Source organism: Biomphalaria glabrata, chromosome 2 (genome assembly GCF_947242115.1).
Source record: "Biomphalaria glabrata chromosome 2, xgBioGlab47.1, whole genome shotgun sequence".
NCBI lineage: Eukaryota > Metazoa > Mollusca > Gastropoda > Planorbidae > Biomphalaria > Biomphalaria glabrata.
In genome coordinates, this window is record NC_074712.1 from 14,410,149 (window position 1) to 14,427,169 (window position 17,021).

The 17,021-nt window shown below is 32.6% G+C and overlaps 1 protein-coding gene across 1 annotated transcript; it reads right to left on the bottom strand.

The window, feature by feature from the left end:
- Window positions 1-1,692: 1,692 nt before the first annotated feature.
- Window positions 1,693-15,800, bottom strand: LOC106078607 (signal peptide peptidase-like 2B). Its single transcript, XM_013239529.2, has 3 exons — window positions 15,352-15,800; window positions 6,832-7,671; window positions 1,693-6,249 (listed from the first exon to the last, which is right to left on the bottom strand). The coding sequence occupies exons 1-3, from the start codon at window positions 15,406-15,408 to the stop codon at window positions 5,512-5,514; spliced, it is 1,635 nt and encodes a 544-aa protein (XP_013094983.2). The 5' UTR covers window positions 15,409-15,800; the 3' UTR covers window positions 1,693-5,511.
- Between the last annotated feature and the right edge of the window lie 1,221 nt (window positions 15,801-17,021).

A 17,021-nucleotide genomic window follows, 5' to 3' on the forward strand; every position in this document is an offset into this window, starting at 1 on the left:
AGACATTTTTTTTTATGGTACCGGTACTAGCCTATTGTGAGGTAATGGAATTTTTTTTCTTTGACGTCATATGAATGGACTCTTTAAATGTAATGTTAAAAGAACGCACTCGGTGCACCAATGTCTATTAACCCTCGAAAAAATTGCTTGTATTAATGAAAACATATTTTAGTCTAACTAAGCCGTGTGACGTAGTGTTTTTTTTTCCTTTGACGTCACATGGAATGAATTCTTTAAATGAAATGCTAAAAGAACGCACTCGGTGCACCAATGTCTATGAACACTCGAGAAATGGCTCGTGTTGATAAAGGTGATTTTTAGTCTAGCTAGGCCTTGTGACGTAGTGTTTTTTTTTTCCTTTGACGTCATATGGAATGAATTCTTTAAATGAAATGCTAAAAGAACGCACTCGGTGCACCAATGTCTATGAACACTCGATAAAAGGCTCGTAATGATGAAGGCGATTTTTATTCTAGCTAGGCAGTGTGACGTAGTGTTTTTTTTCCTTTGACGTCATATGGAATGAATTCTTTAAATGAAATGCTTAAAGAACGCACTCGGTGCACCAAAGTCTATGAACACTCGATAAATGGCTCTTATAGATGAAGGCGATTTTTAGTCTAGCTAGGCCGTGTGACGTAGTGTTTTTTTTTTCCCTCTGACGTTATATGGAATTAATTCTTCAAATGAAATGAAAAAAAGAACTCGGTATAGTAATGTTTATTAAGCCTCGTTTCCAAACGTTTTGATCAATATTGTAATGTTTTAATATACTAAAACTAATCTACTATTTTTTTATTAAATTTAAATTTACGGCAAATGAATCTTTGAAACATTATTACTTTTGACCATCGGATGGCTGCCTGGTCGTGCGGTTTGCGCGCTGGACTGTCGTTCAGATTTATGGATGGCCCAGGGTTCAAACCCTGCCCGCTCCCATCCCCCGTCGTCCTGCGGGAGGTTTGGACTAGGAAGTAATTATCTTCAACTCTGAAGGAACATCCGAAACGTGTAAAACATTTTACATCAAAATTAAATCACCTCTTGAATATTATTTGCGAATATGCAGATCCGACAGGGATCCGACTTCGACGGGGGCCGCCTCTGAGTTTGTGTAACACAAACTCTCTTTGTAATCTTGTTATAATTCTGTTAGTGCTTTTTTTTTTTTACTTAAAGGAAACTTATTATTTATTCTTGTAAGATCAAAACTGTTGATTTTATGGGAGATTTCAACGACGACAAACTAAGCCATGTCAAAGACACTAAAATAAATATCAATGCTGCCAACTAAATCAAAGCTACAAGCAGAAGAGCTTAGAAAGTTTGTTTCTGCAATGCTAGAAGGTGCACACAAATTATCATCTAACTTTAAACAAAAAAAAAAACGTAGGTTATCAACACTTTCCAATGGGTTCTGTACACCAGATACACCAAACAGTTTGCTATGTATGGATTTGTCACCATGTATGAAAATTTCCCATTATAATCACATGTATTGAATTCATTTAATATGTAACATTTGGATATTTTCTAGGTTTCATTTTTGTTTAGTATATTTTGTTGCTATTTTGTAATTTCTATTTCTTGAATAACTCTTGTGTTTCTTGTTCGATTCATAAAAAAAAAAGGCTTTAATATTTCACAATTTTCTAGTAAATTTAAATAAAATAATAACAAAACAGAAAACCCTTGCGAATACAATTACTTTTAATACAATTTTATTGACAATATCAACAAAAATTATACTATGATACTGAAAACAATAAAAACAAAACAAAAAATAACAAAGTTATGAAATACAACCCTGACCATTGTGATTCAATCCTAGTTTAATTATTTGACGCCAACTCAAACAAAAAAAAACTAAAAAAAATCCCCCAAAAATCAAAGACTACAAGTTATGCATAACAACTTTGAATTTTAAAAAAAAACAAAAAAAACATGAGCTAATGAACTGTAAGTCTACTAAAAAAAAAGAATCTGGACATTTAAAGTTTCAAATCCTAAGACAATTTAAACATGGAAATGAAGTACTCAATGTGGTTCTATGTGTAGTTTTGGTTATAGTTTATATAAAACAAACTGTTGCAAAGAATGTAAATAAAAAACAAATGAATACACATTTTTTGGGGGGTTAATTAGACATTTTTAGCAAAAACAAGAATTAGATCAAACTATTTCCACCTACTAGTTTGTTTACATGTACCTGTGTCAGAAGTTTAACCAGTGAAGGATATTTAATGATACCTGACAAATGAAATGTGGCAAGATATTTTTGTTTCCATTTAGTGAGTGAATTGTCAACTAATCATGTTGATAATATATTCAAAATGAAATTACTAAAAACATCCTCTATGCTGAGCTTGCAGAGGTAGTTAGACTTAAGGGCCTCCTAAGACTAACTTACAGAGATGTCTGCAAGCAGTACATGAGAACAACAGACATCAATGAAAGTATGTGGGAGAGTGGGAGGAATTAACTCAAGATCAGACACCTTGAAGACAGACAGTGCATGCTGGTACGAACCTTACTGAGAGCAAAAGAAACAAAACAGCCTTAGTCAAGAGAAAGAAAGCTGTTCTATCAGCTAGCCCAAAATTGCATGTACAAACTGTGGCCAACTTTGCTGATTGGGAATTGGCTAGATTAGTCACACCAGATTCTGCCCAGTCTCAAGAAGAAACTGAGAGCAGTGGCTCGCTGGGGCGCATGCATTCTCTTCCAAGACAGAAAGAGTCATATAATGTCGATTAATCTTTTTTAAATGTTCAAAATAAAATGTTTGTAACAAATAATTAAAATTAATTCTAATATATAAATTCAAGGGCTTAAAATAATTCAATTGATTAGAATTTTTTTTTAACATTTTCAAAATAATTGAAATCTCTTTTAAAATAATTTAAAGACTAAAATGATTTTTCAGACTCACTTTTCTGTGGGCAGATATTAACAACTTGAGAATATAAAAAAATATGAATTAAAAACATTTTCAGTTAATAGATCAAGTAAAAGAACAGCAATAGTTAACTCAATGAAAGTACTGCCATAGCCTCAGTTAATCAATCAAGCGAAATGATGGTGATAGTTACACTAATACTTAGCACAAGAGTATAGGTGTTCAGTTAATTTGTGAGACTTAACTTCACAATTACCAGGAATACAAAAAATATATATAAAAAAAAAAGAAAACTCTTTAAAAAAAAAAGTAGTACTAATTCAAGTTGTAACATAGATGTACTGGCGATCTTATTTTAAATAATAAAATAGCAAATAATACCAAACAAATAAGCACATACATAAGTACACTGTAAGAAAGCGAAATTCTCATACAGATCAATCAATGAAAATTTATATACATATATTTAAAATATTCAATCATTATATATTGTTGACAGGCCTTGTAGAAAATAATATACTTTGTCTACTTGTGGCAGATTTCCAATTATTAAGCTTTATACAATAGTTCAACATGAAACAGTATTTGTTACAGGCTTAGAATACATCTAGTAATTGTGTCTTGCCTGTGGGCAGAATGCAATTGAAATAAGGATGTCAAGATGATCAAGTAGCATAGCCCTGGATACCATGAGAATGACAACATTTATAACCACTCTGCAGTAAGGTGTATAATTTTAGTAGTTAAAAATATCACATATTTATAATGTTTATATATTTGCAAGACTTATACAGAGACAACTCTCAGCAGCAGATGTGGGATAACTTTAAAAACTAGCAGCAGACATCGGATAACTTTAAAAACTGAGTAGACTCAGGAATACTCAGGATGTTAAGACAGATCAGAACAGGACCAGCATACAAGCTTCCACTTTGTGGTCCAAACACAATCTCATTTCTTATGAGCCCAAAAAATGGCTGTGGTGTCTAATTTTTCCTATAAGAGCAAGGGTTATTTGGGGCTAATTTCTGCCTTGTTGGCACTAAATGTATGGGCAATCTAGAGGAAAACTGATAAGCCATAATTATCAGACAATGTGAAAACTAGTCTCTTTGTTATATAGCACAAGTTGTAGATATATATATTTTTTTTAAAGGAGGTGTGAATTATGATATAGGCTGTCTTAGTGCCCCTGTATTTGCATTTGTTTTTGTAAGATAAGATTCCACCTGGGTATGCTACTATGGTCATCCTTGGTTGTAAAATAAACACATGAAACTTAATAGCTATTTTTTGTTGAACTAGTGACTAAACTCAATTTATATAGACCATTAGGAAACTCTGAAAATCAGATCAGCTCAGTCAAACTGTAACTCATGGCAACTAAAGGGGGAAAATGCAACTATTGACTAAATAAAAGAGCATACAATAAAACTGAAACTATTTGAAACTTTCATTGAATAACATTGGTCTTTTTTTTTCTTTTTAATATTTTTTACAAATCCATTATCTAAAGAACTAAAGAAAAAGCTAACAAAGAAAAGTAGAACATAACCAAAATCAACATTGACCTATTTATGGAATGTTAATGTTTTAAAATGTATTAATTTATTATTAATGTATTAATTTACAAAAAATGAGAGATGAACCTCATTAAAACTTAACTGTTCAATTTAGGGTTACCACCAAAAAGAAGACATGCCCTGCTTTTGGGTCCTTTTCCTTCAACCAGCAGGCTTTGACAAAACGTGTGAAAATGTCTAGCTTTCACGCTGTTCTTTACTGCAATTGCTTTTTCTTTTTTCTATCTATGGAATTCATCCCTTCATATCTTCTGGTTTAAAGGTAAATTCACACATAAATAGCAGAAAAGTAAAAATAACTTTCATAACATCATGAACAATGGACTGTTTAAAAGAAACATGCAATTTACAGTTTCTCAAGATAGGCTATTGTTTTTCTTTTGGATACTCGGGCACAAAGCTCAAGTTAAAAAGAGTCTTTTGATAGATCTGTGCACAGGAGAAGAAACACAAATAACTTAAACAGTGACATTTTTCTCACAAAATATTATCTGAAAAAAAAAAAATGTGCATGTAGTTGCCCACATATGTTTGTGCAAATAATAAATTATACCAAAAAGTCTCTTCCAGAAATACACGTGGTAACCCTAGTTGAACTTGAATTGGAAAAGAAACAAAAAAATTTTATGGAAATTTAGTTCCAGCCTATGCAAGTAGTACATGTGAATTTAGAGCAGGGGAAGTGAGTTTGCGATTTGATGTTCTTAGAAGTTTGGGACTAGAATTGAACCTAAAAAAAAACAACACTATAATTAACTAGACCTTGTATTTTATAAAGGAACCAATGTTTAAAATAAATATGATCATAACATTAACAATTAATTATAGCATTATAGTAACAAATACAAAAATCTTTTGGATTTAAATATTTCATAATTGAAAGTCCATTCAATCCAGTGTCAAAACTCCTGTCCTGAATATCCCAAAATTTAAAGAAAAAAAAAAGGGTTTGAAAGCTTGAATGTGATTGATAAATGATAAATCAAGACTACCCAAGTTTCCTAATAGTATTAATATTATTCAACTCTTTTAAGGGGAGATCAATGTTTGCTGCTCATCTAAACTGTCATTGTTAGTATCTATCTCTTCAGCATCTTTAATGTTCGACTCCACAGGGTTCTGCAGGTCAGTCTGAGTCTGCGAGCCAAATATTAGCTTCCGGAGCTCTCCCCTAATGAGTGCTATTACCACAGTGGTAATCAAGGTGCATGGTACCAGGTAAAGGAGCGCAGGTTGCCCAGAGTTCATAAACACAAGAGATATCATACAGATGATCATGCCACAAAGGTAAGCCACAGATGATAAGACATAGTACACCATCCTTGAACCAGACCTGATATCAAACACAGCATTGTAGGAGACCAAAAGTCCTGGAATGATTATGTCCCCAAAACCCAGTAGGGAATAGGAGCGATCCCTGCACTTGGTCAGAGGGCTGTCACCGAGAAGTGGAATCAGAAATACCATTGGCAGAGATTCTTTAGAATGACTAGATCCTCCTGTTGCCACAGACTCCATTATACTGTCTCCATCCTTTGTTATCAACGGAGTAATGAAAACAAAAAAGACATCATACAGGAGAAGTAAAATCAGAAGAACAGCTATCACCTTCAGGTTAGGTAGTCGAAGGTTTTGAATAAAGAAAATACAAAATGAAGCTCCCAGCAAATCTTGGATCACCCAGGCATATGAAGAATGGCGTTCAATGGCCCAAAATATTGCCAAAGTTAAACATGGCATATATAGCAGAAAACTCCTTAGTTTGACCTGAAATTAAAAAAAAAAAAGTATAATCAAACTAACAGAATCAAAACAAAAAAATGCATGTCTTATCATCTTTAAGAAATTTAGCAAAAACTTAAAATGTCTTATAGAGAAAAATATGTAAATTGATGTTGTTTTTTAAAAAAAAACCTTCTTGGAAATATTACTGAAAGTCTACCCAAATGACTTTTAGAATCATTATTGTAGGTCTAGCCAAGGTATTTGTGTATCATAAAACCTACCTAAGTTGCTTTCAGAATCAAAGAAAAAGCCACCATGTGAATTTTTGAATCGTAAGAGAAAGATTTTTTAAAATTCATTATTGAAGATCTAACCAAATGATTTTTAGAATAATAATAATAATAAAAAGTTTTACCAAGTGGTTCTTGAAAAGAAATGTACAGATAATTAAAGTATGAAAATGGTTTGAATGACAACATTATATGTCCAAGGGAGTTTTAGTATTTGTCTCAATTTTCAAAATGTTCTTTATCAATATATTAAAGTTATTTTATTCTTGACATTTTGTTTTTTAACAATTAAAATGTTTTAAGAGGAAAACCATAATTATGCTATAAAACTTACCTTCATTTTAATACATGGGAACCTGTTTAAAGGTATGTCATAGGATAGTGGCACTATGTGGGACCACACTGGGAGCAAACACTGGTACAAACTGTAGGATCCAGCTAAACAGAACATGGCTATAAAAAAATACACCATCACATCATAAAAAAAATACAGCAAGATGATAACTGCACATATAACGGCAAACCATATGACAACCATCCAAACAGTAAACTGCTGCTCCTGAGAGCTGGCCTGAACTGGTGATTCAAGATTTGAAGAGTTTGAATTGGAGACTCTTCTTCGCAGTCTTTTATACGAGTATTTCTCTGACACAGCTGCCCACCCGGCACCTAGCATGACAAAAACGGTGGAGAAAATGACAATCACAAACATGTTAGCATCCCAGAAGGGTTGGGTTGGAGCATAAAGCTTGACAGACACAGGCTGCTTATGAAGAAGGACTTCGTTGTAGTCAGCCCAGGAGATAGTCGACACGGTAATATTGATGGACTTGTAGTCTGAAGCATTGCCACCAGGCACTGGCGTTCTGGTGGAGTTTTTGTTATCCACGATCAGAGCACTGTAGCCCTGTAGGGACTCAACCATACTGGCTTTCTGAATGAAAGTACAGTTTCCACGAATGAGAGCCACTGTGGTACCTTTGACCTGTTGTGATGGTGGGAAGTCCTGCAATGTGCATCCTTCAGACCGTGACAAGTCAGACAGGACATGGGCAACGGCATCCGCAGAGGAGGCAGGCAAGCTCTGGTACTGAGAATTGTAGTTAATGCAGAAGGTTTCAACCTTATCAGCCGAGCTTACATCAAGTAAAGCATTGCCCCCAGATGCAACAATCTGTGAAGACAATAGTAAACTATAGTAACATTTTTTAAATTATAGTAATATATGATTTAAATATGGCTATATATTATTAGTATGGGATTATTAATTACTTTAACTGCATTAAATTAGTATAAATACTAGTAAAACTAAGAGTACAGTTTTGAAAGGCTATATGAAAGAATTGATGCAGTTAAATAGTTGGCCTTATATTTAACTGCATCAATTCTTTCTATCTCAACCTTGACATATCCGTTAGGCATAAAAATTGAAGGCATATTTCTTTTATAAAAGTAGAACATATTAAAACTGTAAATTTTTTTTTAGTCCTTGTCAAATTGATAAGTTCATTCTTAGTCAACTCATTGTTTAAATGTTTACATGATTGTTTTTTTAATGCGTAAAAATATGTTCACTCAGGTCTCGAGTCCACAAGGGGACTAATTCTACTTATACCACCTCATCTGTCAAGTACAATTTCTTTCCCTTGTTCAAGATACCAAACAAAATAATTAATTACCAATAGTTAATTAACTAATTGGTTAATTTTTTTTATTATTGATTCTTGTGATGGCAGGTAAAAGAAATAATTGTGTGAAATTTCAGCTAAATCTGAGACCGGGAGAAAGAACCTGTACAAACTTTTTACCAGACAGACAGATCAAGTGAGATGATATAAGCTTTGTAAAAAAAATATCACTAACTGATTGGATCTTCTGTGTATCAACCCCCCCCCTCCCTAAATCTTTGTATCCCCTTAATGAAAGCTTAACAACTTTAAAAATAAAAACCTTTGCCTCAAATTCAAATCTTTCTAAAAGCTTGAAATTCCATTTTGGGATTTTTTTTTAAACAACATTTTTGTCTCTTTTGGGTACCTGATATAAAGGCTGTTATGATCATTATGCTAGTCCTATAAAACCTTGGTTCACTTTGGTCACAGCTACAAGTTTGACATAATCTGTTCCATAGACTGCAAGGTCTTCACAGAAAACTTTAATTTGTCTTTGGTTTTATTTTACCCTGATGATTTCTTTACACAAAATTTACTGCTATCATAGTTAGAATTAGTTTTTTTTTAGACTAAATTGTATTTGATAATAACTTGTATAAGGTGTATAAATAAGCTTTTCATATGTGTGATAAAGGTATAAAATAAAGCTTATACCATTTGCACATAAAAGATGTATAAATAGCTTATCATACCCATGTGTGAATAACTTATGTGTTACAAATGAATGAGTTTTGTTTAGCCTTCAGCTATGTAGGCCATTTATCTAATGCCTCATTTAATGAAAAATATTATCTCTTGTGTTACAGATAAGGAGAACTACAGCTAATCCAGGTGGGAATTCATATAGTTAGTGAAGATACCTGCCTAGTGTCATTGTGTAAAAATAATAATACCATCAAATTTTCTAAGAAATTTCTGTCCCCAAGTAGCTATCAGTTAAGCTGTCTCTATCAGTGACTTGGTCTTACTTGCATACATTACTACTGGTCCTATGATAGTTTTGTAATTGTAATTGTTTTTTTTTTTTCAGATTGCTTTGCTTTTAAATGTTTTAGGAGTTACAAAATGATCTGCACCCAACAATTTTTGCAAATAAACTTTAAGTAGGTGGAAATGTATTTTTGACCCCAGATATTTTAACTCTATACTTCTTCAAAAAAAAAAAGGCTAAAATGAACAAAAAATGACACAGTGCAAATCAGGATACTGTCCCATAGGCACATAATTACCCTAGTTCTGGTTAAACTAGAATGCTCATAGCTGACAATTCTGGAAGTTATATCCACAGTATCACTCAGCCTGTATGAGAGCTACAAGATTTCAAGACAGGGAGGCCTAAGTCTTCCTGTCCTGTTGCAAAGCGGAGCCCATCTTTGCCACTGTGGCATAAGAGTTAAATCTAATTAATCAAATTAAAAGCTTTTATGGCCATAACAATTGTATTCTAGTGGTCTTTACCTATAAAGCTCTCACAATGCTATTGGCTTCTTTCCTTAAAAGATCAAAGTCAATATAGAATTACTGTATTACACTTATAAATCTATTAATATTATTAATAATATCTATGATTCTAGCTAGATCTAGATTCTAAGCCTTTAGAGCTAGAAACATAACAATAATATATTTCCTAATTTCCTAAACTAATCTATATATTGATCTACAAATAGAAACTAGACTTAACTGGACTAGATTCTAGATAGAAAGGTATATCTAATCTAGACTAGAGTCATGATTAAATATCTAGATTCTAGACTCTTAGACCCTCTAGATCTATTATTGTATTATTTATCTAAACATTATAACCAAGAGGTTCTCAAACTATTTTGGACATGGGCCCCTAAGTTAAAAAGCACATAATAAGTTACAAATATAAAAAAGGTTGAATTATTGTTTATAGAGATTTTTTACTCCATTTGAAATAAAACTAAAAAAAAACTAATGACTTGGATGATGTTAATAACAGTTTATGAAAGTATGTTTGTAAGTAGCAACCACAAATCTCCACTAGCATAAATTTCTAGTCGGGTTTCTTTTATTTGAAATGATGTTCATAACAGCACTGAATCCACTTTCCACCAAATAGGAAAATGAGAAAGCAGTCAACAACTTCTGTACAGTAACCCAAAATGCAGGATAATCAATAGGAATCTATTTTGTAACCAGAAGTTGTGTTATACTTGTCCATACATTGTACTATTCTATGACTGGACCAACTAATAAATAAACTATTAGTAGATCTAGATCTACTGTCATCTAGTATAATGTACAGTATAGACTCTCTACTGACTCTACTCAGTCTCAGTCTATTTCTTACTACTTTTTATCCTGTGCACTCCCAGGGGAGCATAGGGCCGCAACCACACCTCTCCACCGAACTCGGTTCTGAGCAGCTTTCTTCATCTGCTCCCATGTCATTCCAGTACCCTCAGCTTCACTGATGACTGACCTCTTCCAGGTTTGCTTGGGTCTGCACACTTTCCTCTTTCCTTATGGGTTCCAGTCAAGTGCCTGCCTTGCAACATTGGTAGCTGGTTTTCACAGGGTGTGTCCTATCCAGCTCCATTTTCATTTTGTGATGTCTTGGGCTATGGGCTTTTGTCTAGTTCTCTCCCACAAATCGATAGTAGTTATTTTTTCTGGCCACCTAATTCCTAATATCCGGTGTAGGCATCTGTTAACAAAGGTCTGGAGCTTTTCTATATTTGTTTTAGTGACTCTCCAAGTTTCTGAACCGTATAGAAGGACAGACTTAACATTTGTATTATAGATTCATATCTTGTTGTGTAGAGATAATGCCTTAGAGCATCAGATAGTTTGAAGAGTTGAAAAGGCAAATCTAGCTTTATTGATCCGAATTAGTATATCATCATCAGCTCAGCCGTCTTTACCAACTCTACTTCCCAGATATGTGAAGTGGTCCGTATCAAGGATATTCTCTCCCTGTAGCATGATTGGGTTCTCTTGTCTGTTGTTGATCCTCATAACTTCTGTTTTCTTTTTATTGATTAGAAGTGCAGTCTTTTTCGCTATTTCTGAGAGTCTGGTCAGTTTGGTCTGAGCATTTTGTTGTGTATGGGAGAGGAGGCAGATGTCATCGGCGAAATCCAGGTTCTCTAAATGTTGTGTTAGTGTCCATTGTATGCCGCTTTTATTATCTAAGACTGTCTGTCTTATGACCCAATCGATCACCAGCAAAAAATATCAAGGGCAAAAGCATACATCCCTGTCTTACTCCTGTTTTTACTTGAAAAGGGTTGGTCAGCTTACCATTGTGTATTACTTGGCATGATAAGTCATCATATAACTGTTTAATGATATTGGTGAATTTTGTTGGAATTCCGTAGTGATTCATCAGTCTCCAGATTACGTCTCTGTCAATACTGTCGAAGGCTTTCTCAATCTAGTATAAGTATATATCTAGATATTATCTTTTATAATATAGACGTTACTTCAAAAAAGATGATTACGTTTTATACATCATGATTTAAATTCTGCCAAGTCACTGGTTTTCCTGGCTGGCTCAGGCAACACATTCCATGTTTTAATAGCACCATGGAAAAAGGAGCATTTGTACTAATTTGTCCTAGCATATGAAACTAGGAATGTGCCTTTATTTTTGTGTCTTTCAGAGTATTTTAATAGATTTTGTTTTTGTATTTGAAGATTATAGTTCAGTGTTTTATGTATAATTGCTACTTTACTTTTGAGTCTTCTCTCCTGAAGGCTTTCAAAATTTAGTGATTTTACTAAAGGTGTTACTCTAGTCAAATGTGAATATTTGTTAGTTATGAATCTCACTGCTCTATTTTGTGTCTGTTCCAGTTTCTTAATGTTTTCTTGAGTTGAGGTGTACCAAACAGAGGATGCATATTCTATTATTGGCCTAACCAAGGTTAAATAACATTTTAGTTTTTTGTTCTTATTTGATTTATAGAAATTCATTTTAATAAACCCTTATACTTTGTTTGTTTTTTGATAGTTTCATCAATGTGGGCATTCCATGACAGTTTTTCATTTATTATAACACCTAGGTATTTTGTGTTTTTAGTCTGTGTTACTGGTTTACCATGAATAAGATAAGTGGAATTAATTTGTTTTAGTTTTTTTTATTACTCTTAATAACTGATATGTTTCTGGGTGGAAAGAAATGCTCCAATTTGATTCCCATTTCTGTAATTCATCTAATTCTCCTTGTAAATTTTCTGTATCTTGTGTTGTTTTTATTGTTCTATCGTCTGCAAATAATCTGACTTTTGTTCCTGAAGTAATGCGATTTGGTAAATCATTTATGTAAATAAAAAATAGTAGTGGATCTAAGACTGTTTCTTGAGGTACACCTGAGTTTACTGTTGATTTAGAGCCATTTATTATTACAGTTTCTTCTCTCCCTATCAGAAAATCCTTAATCCACTGATGTCAAAATATTTAAATTTTTAAGCAATTATTGTGGTAAATTTGTCAAAAGCTTTGGAAAAAATCTAACAATATAGCATCTATTTGCTCACTATTATCTAAACCTTTTGAAAAATCATCAATTAGTCGTATTAGTTGTGTTTCACATGATCTATATTTCCTAAAGCCATGTTGGTATGGAGTAAGGACATTATGTTAGTCTAAATGGGATGGGTTATGATGTGGCTACATATTATGTGTTCTAGGATTTTACATGTGATGCTGGTTAGTAGTGATGGGCAAAAGTTAACTAAAAAGTTGCTAACTTTTAGTTTAACTAAAAAAAATTAGTTAAGGCCAAAGTTTAATTTAAAAAAAAAAAGTTTAGTTAAAATCCTAGTTTAATTACTTTTTTTTAGTTACAAACTAAAAAGTTTAATTACAAATTTTACAAACTTTTTTTACATACATACTAATAAATATTTAGATCTATGTAATTTGGAGAATATAAATAATGAACAACAGAGAGGAGAATAAACTAGAGGGTGCACAGGTCACTAGAAAGCCTTTTGACCTTTACCCTATAATGGCTGCTATTCCCGCCAATTCAAGGTATTTGAAAGGTGAGAAAAATAAACGTGTTCATTATATTTCTAGCAAGTTTCGCTGCTTGATAAATCCTGATAATTCCTTAATTGCTTCTATAGATCTACATTTTGCTGCTTTTTATTAAACACCAGTGTGTACCTGTATAGCTGCAGGCAAAGAATTTTGCTTTACTATAGATCTAAAAGAAATGTTGACTCTTTTTATTTTAAAACTTTTTACTAGATAGATCTAAAGTTAGAGTCTAGTCACTAGTGACGTCTAGTCTATTAGTATTAGTCTATTACTACTATTAGATCTATAGACATAATAGTCTATATTTAATTATTTTAGTCTCTTAGTCTTAAGTAGAGTCTAACTCTTAGTAGTCTTAGTCTTAGATCTAAATGTAAATTTAAAATTATAAGTCAATAATATAGATCTATTAGTTTAGAGATTCTACTATTCTTCTAGAATTAGAGTCTAGATTAGGCCTATGGCTATACTAAGACCTAAGATGCATAGTATAATATTAATGACTATAATAGGCCTACTAATAATAGTCGTCACTATACTAGCTTGTCTAGATCTAATACTAAATTAACTAAATCTAGACTAGACCTACATCTACTTCTATTATAATTATACTTATATCTACTATCTAGATCTATTAGATCTAGATCTACTATTATCTACTAGAGTATATAGATCTAAATACCCATAGCCCATATCTAGTTACTAGTTATAATCATAATTATAATAATCTAAAATCTCTAGATAGATCTAGAGTTACTAAGATATCTACTAGACTCTATTTAGATCTAGTAGTAGTAACTAGTATTTCTTAAATTATTTTTAGATTAAAATATTAATTATTTGATCTAGGTCTAGTAGCTAGATCTAATTCTAGAACCAGATTATATTTCTGATCATTTCGTTTGTAGAAGATATTAGATCCAGAATATTCTAGAATCTAGAGGTAGTTAGCGAGTCAGCATGCAGTTTTATCATTACTTCTAAAAAGGTAACTTATATTAGAAATTGGACAATTACTTCTAATTTCTTTCTATAATAGTATCATTCTAGTGATTCTATTAAGATCTACATCTATCCCATAAAGACATTTAAATCTTTTTTCATGTGCACAAATAAATGTTTATTACATTTTGATAAAGAGATTGGTTGTTGTTTATATTTTTCATTTTAGGCTGTCTCGTCCTTAAAAAAGGTCAAAATAGTTAGTAAAAGTTTAACTAAAGTTTCTTAGTTTAGTTTAACTAATTTTTTCAATTTGTGATTAACTAAAAGTTTAATTACTTTTTTTAAGTTCAAACTTAGTTTAAGTTTAACTAAAAAAATTTAGTTTAGTTCCCATCACTACTGGTTAGTGATACTAGTCTGTAGAATTAGATCTAGACTTTTATTTTCTAGATCTAGACCTATATAACAATATATTAATAAGTCTAACTTATCTTATCATATATATATATTAATACTATATATCTAGACATTACTTCTAAAAAGAAGACGATTACCTCCTATGCCTCTAAACTCTATAAAAGTAAATAAATCTAATAGTTACTAGATCTACGATGGCTGCCTAGTCTTGCTGTTTGCACGCTGGACTGTCGTTTGGATTTATTGATGGTCCCAGGTTCAAACCCAGCCCAATCCCATCCCCCATTGTCCTGCGGGAGGTTTGGACTAGGAAGTAAACTATCTTCAACTCTGAAGGAACATCCGAAACATGTAAAACATTTTACAAACAAGATCTAATATTTATACTAAAGTAATACTAATTTATATACAAGTATTTCAAGTAACAATTAAATCTATAACAATTATTATAATATAATAAATCTAATTGACAATAAGTGAATAACAATAGTCAATACTAAGAGTCACTAAGACTAAGTTGACTAAGACTAAAAACTAATACGTTAATTACGGTTAATTAGTTTAAATAGATCTAGTTTAATACCACCCATTCCATGGGCATGATCATGTCATTCATGATGATCTTGTTAACTTAACTGACTTAATCTAGATCTAATAATTATAAGATAATAAGTTGATTAGAATTAGAGTCTAGATCATGTGGACCTAGATCTAGATCCTAGATAGTCTAGTTGAACTAACTAAGACTAAGTAGATCTAGATCTACTAATGATCTAGTAAAATCTAGGACTCATCTAGTTGTTTACCTCAATTAGGTTAATCCAAACCAGGCTGATTAAAGTAAAGAGCAGATACATCTTCATTGTTATTTAAACAAGCTTTAAATCCTAGAACTAAGAATATCTGATTTAATGTATGCTATTCATTCTTAAAGATGTAAATCTCTAGAAATTGATCTAGATCTATCTAGATAATCATAATGATAAATAAGAAATAAAAAATCTCTAAGGACGATTCATTGTTTTCATCACTAACGGAAGTAACTCTTCACTATCCTCAGTATCAATAAAACTTTTAGGTCGAGGGACAATGGAGGGACCATTCATTAATGATGCCTGATTTCACGAATGAAACAACAAAAAACTTTCAGTTTCATAAATACACACTTTAACCTGGAATGTAGTGCGTGTCACTTAGAGTCTTAGTTTTTTTCTGGCTGTTCGAGGCAACTCTTTCCAGGTACATTTGTGAATCAGTTAAACTAAGCATATGTCATAAAAAATGTGTCTTTATATTTGTCTCCATCTGAGCATTTACATGATTTAGGCCCATTAGGTTATTGATTAGATATATATCTAGGCCTAGCCGGGGGACCCCCCCCCCCCAAAATGAAATCCCCTCCCCCGCAGGGGGGTGGTCGGAATTTAGTGACTGATTTTTTGCCTTGATTTTGTTTATTTCAGGTGAGATTTTAATACTAAACCATCACTTGCCCCAACACAGCCAATGGAGTTTTGAATTTAAACCCCCTACCAGGAGGGTTTGAATTTAAAAACCCCTACCAGGGGGTTTTAAGTTTGAAACCCCTACCTCTATGAAACAAAAAAAAAAACAACAACTGCAAACGACAATCCCCAAATTCCAAGAGCACAGTTAAGGAAGATTTTGATTTTAAAACCCCTCCAAAATTTACTATAAACCCCTTCTTCTATATAAAAAAAGCAAATTACACACTCAAAATTCTATTAACGTAGCCAAAGGGGGTTTGAGTTTAGCTCCCCCCTTTCAGTAGGGTTTGAAGCTAAAAAATACATCTTCAATATTAAAAAAAAAAGATTATTACGCACTCAAAATGTTATGAGCTTAGCTAAATGGGTTTTGACTCAGTTTTGAGTTTAAACCCCCTTCAATGATGTTTGAAGGTTAAAAAATACCTCTTTAATATTATAAACAAAGCAAATTATACACTCAAAATTGACTATGAGTTTAGTCAAATTTGTTTTGAGTTTAAACTCCCCTCCAGTGGAGTTTGAAGCTAAAAAATACCTCTTCAATATAAAAAAAAGCAAATTAAACACTCTAAAATCTATGAGCGTAGCCAAAGGGGTTTTGGGTTTAAACCCTCCGCCAGCGGGATTTGAAGCTAAAAAATACATCTTCAATGTAAAAAAAAAGCAAATTACGCACTCAAAATGCTATGAGCGTAGCCAAAAGGGGTTTTGAGTTTAAATCCCCTTCAGAGGGGTTTGATGCTACGCCCATGAGAATAGCACATTAGGTTTTTGAAATAAAGCTTTTTAATAGAAGAAAAATGCACTATAGATACCTCAGAATATGCATTTTGTTTCAATACCAGAAATAGTGCTTGGCGGCGGGGCTCCGCACCGCGCTGGGGGAGCTCCTAGCGCTTCCCCAGACCCCTTTGCTGCCTATGTCGGGCAGTCTACATTTTTTTCCTTAACTCCAGGAAGAACCT